The sequence below is a fragment of the Ischnura elegans genome, chromosome 6 (genome assembly GCF_921293095.1).
Source record: "Ischnura elegans chromosome 6, ioIscEleg1.1, whole genome shotgun sequence".
NCBI lineage: Eukaryota > Metazoa > Arthropoda > Insecta > Odonata > Coenagrionidae > Ischnura > Ischnura elegans.
In genome coordinates, this window is record NC_060251.1 from 12991812 (window position 1) to 13002366 (window position 10555).

A 10555-nucleotide genomic window follows, 5' to 3' on the forward strand; every position below is an offset into this window, starting at 1 on the left:
TGCAAAGTGTTTCGTTTAGGTAAGTCACAAATGTTGAGAACTCCTCACAGAAATTAGTGAATATCATAGTGTTAAAATTTCTTCATTTTAATGTGCACAGTGCACCATGGCTTATTTCTCTAACACACACACATACAGGTGTCTGGTATTTTGCCAATTTGCTCACTGTTCATTGGCATACCTTAAATACCCGTTGATTGCATGGACTATTATTTTTTTTATTACCCAGTGAGAAATGGGTGGTGGAATCCACGTGGAACCCACGTTGAGTGGTGGATATTTGGTGGTGGTGGATATTGAGTGGTTGGACCCACGTGGAATCCACGTTGATTTCAAGTGGATTTGTGGTGATTATCATAAAATGTTAAACAGAATTTCTAATTTGTGAAACTTAACTCTCTGGTGACATTTCGTCATTTATCATCCTGAAACCACGCTAGTTATGTGAAAATGTATCGCACATTCTATTTTTATATAATTCGTGGAAAGGTAGCCATGAGAGCACATGAAAAATCGTAGACACATATATAGAAGGTTTAGATATAGAGTGGTTGAGGTTTTAATGGTTTTAGGACAGCACCTACTGCTGTTTTAATTTTTCCACCAAATTTCCACGTGGGTTCCACGTTGATTCCACGACCAAAAACATGTGGTATCCACGTTAATTCTCCACGTGGGTTCCACGTGGATTCCACCACCCATTTCTCACTGGGTTTACTTCTTGCAGTATGATGATAGTTTTTAAAAAGATTTTGCACAGTGGGTTATAAAAATAATAGATGAACTAGTTTCTTTTACCTTCTCCTTGACATTTGCAACTGTCTCAATTTACTGTAGTTGATCATTTTGTTTATTTAAGATATCTGCCATATGAAATGAAACATTAAGTTTTATTGATGGAACGGTCTTTCTTTTTAGGGTAAAAATATTATGAGAGTGGCGTGTGGATCAGCTCACACGTTAGCGTGGAGCACAAGCAAACCTGTTTCTGCTGCTGCCCCCCAGTGAGAAATGGGTGGTGGAATCCACGTGGAACCCACGTGGAGAATTAACGTGGATACCACGTGTTTTTGGTCGTGGAATCAACGTGGAACCCACGTGGAAATTTGGTGGAAAAATTAAAACAGCAGTAGGTGCTGTCCTAAAACCATTAAAACCTCAACCACTCTATATCTAAACCTTCTATATATGTGTCTACGATTTTTCATGTGCTCTCATGGCTGCCTTTCCACGAATTATATAAAAATAGAATGTGCGATACATTTTCACATAACTAGCGTGGTTTCAGGATGATAAATGACGCAATGTCACCAGAGAGTTAAGTTCCACAAATTAGAAATTCTGTTTAACATTTTATGCTAATCACCACAAATCCACTTGAAATCAACGTGGATTCCACGTGGGTCCAACCACTCAATATCCACCACCACCAAATATCCACCACTCAACGTGGATTCCACGTGGGTTCCACGTGGATTCCACCACCCATTTCTCACTGGGCCGGCTACCGGCTCGTGTACCCCTAGAATACGATCTCTTGAGGGTCATTCCAAATTCGCAATTACCCTTCACAATCGCCTTCTCCTGTTGCACAATTTCTCTGATCTCTTCTGTCCGAGTGTTGCCATGTTTCCTTAGGGAAGTGGTGTGAATCTAGGCGTGAAAGAAAAAATTGTGCGTGGCTTATATTGAATTAAGTAGTACATATCAAGCTCAACTTTTGAGAGCAGGAAATGAGAGAGTAGCTCAATTAAAATGTGGGTATTTTGAGCTTATCTGGCATAAATATGTAATTTCTAGTGCTGGATTTTATGGCAGTTGTTTCCATTGAACTTCAGTTGAAGCCAAGATTCATATTTCCATCTGCACATATGTATTCAGTAAACGATATAATGTTTGTGTATTATATTTTTATACCAAAATGTGTTGTACTTTTTCACAGAAAAGCTCATCAAGTGGAGGATCATTGGGTGTAAATTACATCGCTTATGGAAATTTTCAAAAATAATTTCAACTTGGTAAAAAGTGTGGCATTGGCCAAAAATGGTTAAAAAAATTAATCATAAGGAAAGTTGTCATGATTAAATATGAAAATTGTTCATGTGGCCATTGATGGTACAGGAACCAACAAATTTGTAAGAAAAGAGTGGAGAGAGAGAAAATAAGGCATAAATCTGTGTATGCATGTATTGTAATGAATGAATCATTGTGTTACTTTGTACTCATCTTATTTGTAATTATTAATAAAGATTTTAGTACTGAAAATCACTTTTCTTTTTTATGGCTACTTTAAGCTAAAATTTAATGCAAGGCTGCCCAGTGAGAAATGGGTGGTGGAATCCACGTGGAACCCACGTGGAAATTTGGTGGAAAAATTAAAACAGCAGTAGGTGCTGTCCTAAAACCATTAAAACCTCAACCACTCTATATCTAAACCTTCTATATATGTGTCTACGATTTTTCATGTGCTCTCATGGCTGCCTTTCCACGAATTATATAAAAATAGAATGTGCAATACATTTTCACATAACTAGCGTGGTTTCAGGATGATAAATGACGCAATGTCACCAGAGAATTAAGTTCCACAAATTAGAAATTCTGTTTAACATTTTATGCTAATCACCACAAATCCACTTGAAATCAACGTGGATTCCACGTGGGTCCAACCACTCAATATCCACCACCACCATATATCCACGAGTCAACGTAGATTCCACGTGGGTTCCACGTGGATTCCACCACCCATTTCTCACTGGGGGGGCCTCAATGGATCCTGCAAGTGGACGTGGGAGGAAAAGTGGAGGTGAGGGCAGTGGAGGAAAGACCTCAGAAGATGATCACAAATCTGGAGATACAGAATGGGAAGTACCCCTTTGTGGGAACTTGGATAAGCTGCGTGGCATTTTGGTTTCTACTGCAAAGGAAACAACTTTTAGAAAGGTAAAGTCTAGGTGTTTTTATTTTGGCATACTAAGGATGCCAGGGCTTTTTTGGTGAATATGTATGTTTGCATTTAATAATTATAATAAAACTTATTAACTTCATTGGGATAATACATCCATGAGTTTCGTCAAGACAATACAGCATAAAATACTAACATATAAAAATTTAAGATACGAACGAGCTATACAAACACACAGCTATCAGTGGGAGTGAGGTCATAGGTTAATACACAACACCAGTAAAAATTAAAAAAAACTTAAAAATTCATTAAAAGCCTGATAGCAAAATCGCGATTATCCAGGCCAATGATGGAGGTAGTGGGCACCAATAATCAGACAACATGGGTAATCCAAATTTTCCCTTTCTTTTTTGTAATGTTTATAATTTATGTAAATCAAACAATTTTTTATTATTTATGTGTAAAGTCTGTTATTTTAGATTGCTTCCCGGAGTCATTGAGAGCTTTCTTCAAACCGACCGCGATCTTTTTTGTGGCAATTACCATATTTATCTGAATGTAGTCTCCTCTAAAGTAAAGGTGGGACTATATTCAAACCTTTTTTTTCCCCAAAACTTAATCCTCAAAATTAGTGGGGGGACTATATTCAGAGAAATATGGCATGTAATTGTACTCATATTCCCTGACCTCCATTACCCCAGCAATTAACTGTTGACTCAGGTGAGTGCTTGGCTACGACTCATTAGGCCGGTGCTTATTTATTTAAAATGATCCGATTTAAGAATTCGTGGTCTCAAAATGTTTAAATGGTGAGAAAACAATTGCCTGCCTGAGGTGCCTAAAAGCATCTTTATCTTGAGTATCTCTGATGATTTTGATTTTTTAATTGCATTGTGATAAATTTTTGTGCTTCCCACCAAAAGTTTGCTTGTTCATAACCTCATAGCTGAATTACCTCGTAAGGAAGCAGATATTTTTCCACAAGTGCTGTGATATAATCAAATATGTTACACAATATTCCTCACCGTTGTGTGTGGTGTAAATAAATTTTTGTGCTTAATATTACGTGAATGTAAATAAACTTTGATATTTCATTCCAGGTGGTGCAAGCAACAATGGTGAGAGATAGGCAGCATGGTCTTGTGATTGAACTGAATAGAATCCAAGTTCAAAGGTCAAGATCAAGTGGAGGATTGGCTGACCCTCATGGTGTCCGCTCAGTTTTTGGTCAAATGGTATCAAAGATGGAGCTCTTGTTCCGCGGAGATGCTCTTCTGCTCCCTCATCGTGTGTGGAAAGTAAAATTTGTCGGTATGTATAATCCCAAAAATGAGAATTGATTCTCAACCTTCTTTAATTTTCAGTCACATCACATGTAATATTTTTTGATACAGTTAGCCAGTTGGTTAAGTTTAATGAAATATTAATGACAAGTCATCAGGCTTTCGATATAATATGCTGTGAAACAGTGCTGGAATTTTAAAATCCCTAATACTAGAAATTATGGGTAAGCAATCATTGGAAGAGTGATAGATGATGATTCCACTGTATTTAGGTCTTGTAGAAAATTCCATAGAGTTATCGTAGGGAAACATACTAACGTCATTGGTTTATGAAAGTGTAGGGGCCACTGTATCATCAATGGAACAGAAATAGTTGCATAAAATTGACAATATGTACTTAAGTGTCTTTTGTTTCCAAGTTTTGGGAACAGAATGTATTATACGATTTGAAAATGATGATTATTTTCTTGGCTGCACTGTATTTACCTCACCATTCTGTTAAAACATATATCATTATTTTGACAATTCATGTGAAGAACCACATTTTAAGTGACATTTTGCCTGTTGTGCCCTCAGGTGAAAGTGTTGATGACTGTGGAGGAGAGTACAGTGAGAGTATAGCAGAAATGTGTGAGGAATTACAAGAAGGAGCCGTTGCACCTCTGGTACCTACTCCCGATGCACGTGGTGACCATGACTATGCTCCATCCCCAACCTCTGTGAATGCAGCTGGGACTAATGGCAATGCATCATCCGTTGGAAGAGATGCTTGTTTCCTTCTCAATGCACAAGCTAATACTCCCTTCCATATGAGAATGTTCAGGTTTTTAGGTATGCTATTAAGGGTATGGTTTCTAAGTTTGGTATCTCTGGTGTCTTCTTTTCCCATTGAGATAAGCTGATCTCATTTTTATTGTTTATTACTTTCCCACTTATTTGGGAAAAAATGTTTTTAGAACAATATTGTAACCGGTGCATTCTGCCCGCTTACATAGTGGCGCATGAGACGGGAGTGCGAGGTAAAGGAAGGCCGTTTTTTTTTCTTTTGATATGTGTCCGTGTGAATGTGTGCGTGAGTGTCATGAATCATTGAGTCCCCATTTGATGTTTCCCTATTTTCCTCCCCACAATGTGTAATGCTTTCTCCCCCCCCCCCCTCCTGAAGTGTGCTAGTCGAACTCTTAAGACGAAGAAGAGCGTGGTTTCCCCCCCCCCTCGTGTCCTTGGTGAAGTGACCGTCCAGCCCCAAGTGCATCATCCTTTTTTTTCCCCTGACCCCTCCCTCCCTGGTGTTTCCTCCCCTCATTGGCTATATAACGTGGTGCACCGGAGGAAAGAGGGCTTAGATGATTTTCTTTTTTGGCGATTCCAAGCAACAAAAAACGCTCCCAAGAGTAGGCGGAGTTTGGGGAGGCAGAGAAAAAAGTTGGTGAAGAGATCCCGAGAGAGAGAGGGTGCCCAATGCGAGTAGCAGTTGCAAGGTAGACTCGTGGTGCTGATGAAAGGATCTCCCAACTGTCGCAGAGAGGCCATCTCCCACTCGTGAACCTGCCGGAGTTGACGCAGAGCAGCCTACGCCGCGGAACCGAATCGCCACGATCAGCAGATCGAGAGCCCCGAAAATTCGACAAACTGTAAGAGAAAAGCCACGAAATCCCATTCCCCACCCCCCCCTCTCAAGGAACAGAAGAAAATTCCCACTTCACCAAGTCAAGAAGAGAATTCATTAAAAACGTTTGTAAAATTTCCCCCCGCACAAGTAGAGAAGAGGACAGTACTTCCCCTATTACCGTGTGAATTTCAGTGCAATATCTATTTCGTTGTTTCATATTTCCATTCCCCCGTTTCTTTTTGTTTTTTATTTATTTGTCCCCTTTTCTTGTGGTTTTTGTATGGCTTATGAATGTGAAAACGTGTAGCGTTTTTTTTCTCGGGCTGTTTCAAAGCCCGAAAACATAGCAAATTGTTTTAATAAACAGTTCTGTCAAGTTAATGATGATAGCATTCCATCCACTATCAAAGCGATGAGTACTTCTGCCTCAATATTTCTTTTTCCCTCAGATCCTGCCGAGGTTGAAGATGTCATAAAATCTCTCGCTAATAAATGGTCTGCCGGAAGTGATGGGGTACCTATGCCTATTATTAAGCTAGCTGCTAAAATTATTTCTACCCCTTTATCGGATATCTTCAATTTATCAATCTGCAATGGTCACTTTCCGACAAATTTAAAATTTTCTGTGTTATGCCCAATTCATAAAAAGGGATCTTTGAGTGACTCAAATAACTATAGACCCATAGCACTACTTTCTGTTTTCTCGAAAATCTTTGAAAAACTCTTTTACAACCGTATCATTGTCTATCTGTGTAAATTTAATTTATTGAATCTCTCCCAACATGGCTTTATTAAAGGCAAGTCAACTATGTCTGCTGTTTTTCAGCTTGTTAATGACATTATCTTAGGTCTTGCCAACCAGAAAGCAATTATTGGGATTTTTTATGATTTAACAAAGGCATTTGATACTGTTAACCATTGCATATTGTACAGTAAACTTGTCCAAATCGGAATTAATGGCAATGCTTTAGCCTGGATAAAATCCTATTTAACTAATCGTAAGCAGGTAGTGCAATTAAACACTAATTGTAATGGTGATGTTAATCAGAACTACTCAGATGTCCTTATTTCAAATTGTGGAGTGCCCCAAGGATCTATTCTAGGGCCACTATTATTCATCATTTTTATTAACGACTTACCATCTCATTTGCATCAGAGTAAAGTCATTTTATATGCTGATGATGCTACTACTCTGAGTTTTGGTAATAAGACAGGGGAGGTGATTGATATGGCACGCTCATCAGTAGCACAGATGATTGACTGGTGTAAAAGTAATAACTTAAAATTGAATGGAAATAAAACATGTTTTTTAAATTTCCATCACAAAATTAGTCCTCCAGAAACGAGTCCTCTACTTAAGACTAATTCATCAACAGCCATTCAGCAGTCTAGCTCTACAAATTTTTTAGGGTTGAAATTAACTGAAAACCTTGATTGGCAATATCATATTGAGGATTTAGTTAGCAAAATGGCAACGGGAATATATATGATTCGCAAATTGGCTCCAACTACTTCATTAGAAATACTGAAATTGATATATTATGCCAAAATTCATTCTCACTTGGCTTATTGTGTAGTTTTATGGGGAAACACAAGTGCTGCTGCTAGAGCATTCTCTATGCAAAAAAGAGCCTTGAAAGTTATGGCAAATGTGTCCATCAGGTCTCCTGGAAAGCCATTATTTCTAAAATATAAAATAATGACACTACCAAGTATGTACATTTTTTACTGTGCATTATTTGTAAAAAAGAACCCTACCTTATTTTTACCAAACTCCTCGGTTCATGCCTATCTGACCCGTGGGAGTGAAAATATATATATTTTACAACAATTATGTGCCAAAAGAGGTCCACATCACTCTGCCTCGCTTATTTTTAACAAATTGCCTACGAGTATAAAACATATTTCAAATATTAATGTTTTTAAGACAGAATTAAAAATTTTTTTACAGCCTAAGGGTTATTATAATGTAAATGAATTCTTGTCTGATAGTTCATGACAACATGTATGTTTTGATGTTCTATGTCACATGTTCTATGTCTGTTCTATGTCTCCCTGACAATGTTCTATGTCACCTGTTTGACCCATGGAACAATAAAGATATTATTATTATTATTATTAGACTCCATGAATTTGATGAGCAAGTTGCAGCTGTTAGGGAAGGCATGGCACGAGTTGCACCAGTGCCTCTGTTATCCTTATTTAGTGGCTATGAATTGGAGACTATGGTCTGCGGCTCTCCAGACATACCTTTGAGTCTTCTAAAATCTGTTGCCACCTATAAAGGTGAAAGAAACTTCTAAATATAAGATTATTTTTAATTTTAGTTGGGTTATTACTTTCTTGAATAAAAGTGGTAAAAGTTGATCAGAAACATTTGGAAAATAATCAGGCTTTTACAAACATTAATTTTCCAAATTCTGGGAGAAGTTTTTTGCAATGAATGTCAATATGGAGGAAGTTAGGTGGCTCATTGTGGCTTCCTGTCTCAGGAGTTGATGTGCCTTGTGAATTGCCTCTCTCATAATTTAAAACAGTGTAAAAAGTTAAAACAAAATCATGTAGTATTGATTGTCATAGTAGTTTCCTAAGTGCTGTGAGAATTCAATGCTTCTGTGAGGAAGTATAAAATCTGGGGGGAAATTAAAAAAAAAAATATATATTAAAAAAAATGTATGGGAAAATATCATTGTTCTTCTTCTCTTGAATGGAAGAAAGAGGGAAATGGGGAGTGGGGCTCTTCTGATTCTGTTGATATTTGGGGATATTGGTGGCTAGAGTACTTATCACTCTCGCTGATTTGCTGGTTGAGAAGATTTCCTCGGCTGACTCGATACTGTGACTGGTATCGCTGTGGGATGAGAGAACTCCTGTGTTGGCGCCGTGGATTGACGTCTTCTGCTGTGCGTGCTAGGAAGATACCGTCTTATCTCCTCTTTCCAAAGTCACCGCCGTTTAATACTCGCGTCTTTTTCCACGCTGGCTGCCTCCCTTTCTTTCTCTCTCCTCACAGAACTGGTGCTTCGTCAAGCAGAGCCTTCGGCTGATTTCTCCAGCAGAATAGTCCTTGCATGTCGTCCGCACTTCGCTCATATAGCCACTTTCTGGGAGGGGGATGGGTGGACGGAAAAACCCCGGGCATCGGGTTTTTTCGGCTATTCTTCCGTAGGGGAAGGGGGGTGGTTTCTGTGGAGGGCGGGGTTGGAGGATTTCATCATCTCCGTACGCAGGTGTTCCGGCTTCACAGTGGGATGGGGAGAAACATGCTACGAATCACGTAGGCACCGGAACTTTCCACTTCGTAGACGGAAGAATCGTGGGAGGAATGGGGGACGGAAAAATACAAAATCTAGGCATTCATTCATCACTTCACATTCACACACACATTCACACAAAATTACATGAGCATTTACATAAAATTAAATAACACTTTACAATATTTATTCGACCCTTCATAATTTACGCAAGCCTTCCCTACCTCGTAAATGCCTCTTTACTACACCATGTACCGAGCCAAACGGCAACGGCTACAATATGTGCCCTATTTTCTTATTATCTAAATTACAGCATGTACATGATTATCAATCCGTCATGAGTTCATTCTTTATTGTTGATTTTTTGCAGACTGTTCTCCGTGAAAAACTAAAGTATGCAATCCACTTCTGCAAGTCCATTGACACGGATGAGTATGCTCGGGCAGCAATGACATCAAGTAGGGCATCCACCACAGTTCCTCTTGGAGTTGGTGGTGGCAGTGGACTTCCTCCAGGCAGTGGTGCTGGAGTTGATGGTTGTGGCAGTAGTGGGATACGAGGAGTCATGGATTGGATGACACCACCACCACTTCGAAAGATAGTGAGGAAGGTGGTGCTGTTGGAGGTGGCCAGCACATAGGCCGTCGGGAGGGGGAGTTGCGGGTGGCTGTTATAGTGACAACAATCCACTTGGAATAGTTGACATTGAAAGGGATGATGATGACCTCGATAGCAACGAAAGAGACGGCATTCAAATGTGTTATTTGTAATCTGCTTGAGATAAACTGGAGAAAATATCTGTGATGAAGTTGGCACATTGCTAGGGAAATGAAAGCCACTGAAAAGGAAATAATGATTCCTTGAGATAGGTGGTGCACTATTGGCCGTTTGAGCTGATTTTTTTCTTCCTGTTCTAGTCAGTTGTTCATTTGAACTATTCACTTCGCAATAGCCTAAGGCAATGAAAGATTTGGTGGAATAGTACTTTAGTTTATTTATTTCAAAAAGGCTTTTGTTTATTTGAATGATGTGAATTGCTTTTGTATAGTACTACTGTTTTATCATGAGTACAATGTATTTGCCTTTTGTATTTTTATTTTAATGAAGAGTTTATCAAATTGTTTTGCCTAAATAAACCATGCTTAAATGCAGAATATGTATGTGATTTACAAAAGTAAGATCCCTAGCAATATCCTCACACTATGCTGTGAACTTCTGATCGCTCTTGCCTACAATTTCTACGATCGGGACAAAATTTGTGGAACTTTGTTAGGATATCGCATAACTGTTTACTTTACGAGCCACTCTTTGATTAACTCTGTCAATTGTTATCATATAGTGGCTTGGCATAAACATTAAAATATGTAATTTGCCAACCTGAGTAGTCTCCCAGCCTTGTGGTCCTTAAGTAGACTTTTGTCTAGCAAAGAGACATCACAGGCTTGACAATAGGGATTTAATAGCAAATATTTTCTGAAATACTAGGCTTGTCCGTAAAATAAGT

General features: G+C 38.7%; 1 protein-coding gene across 1 annotated transcript; it reads left to right on the forward strand.

The window, feature by feature from the left end:
• The first annotated feature begins 2701 nt into the window (after positions 1 to 2701).
• LOC124160119 (E3 ubiquitin-protein ligase HERC2-like) lies at positions 2702 to 10205 on the forward strand. The gene is made up of 4 exons (XM_046535873.1): positions 2702 to 2940; positions 4003 to 4213; positions 4762 to 5016; positions 9422 to 10205. Exons 1-4 carry the CDS (start codon positions 2767 to 2769, stop codon positions 9433 to 9435), a joined length of 654 nt encoding a protein of 217 aa, XP_046391829.1. The 5' UTR covers positions 2702 to 2766; the 3' UTR covers positions 9436 to 10205.
• Positions 10206 to 10555: the final 350 nt, after the last annotated feature.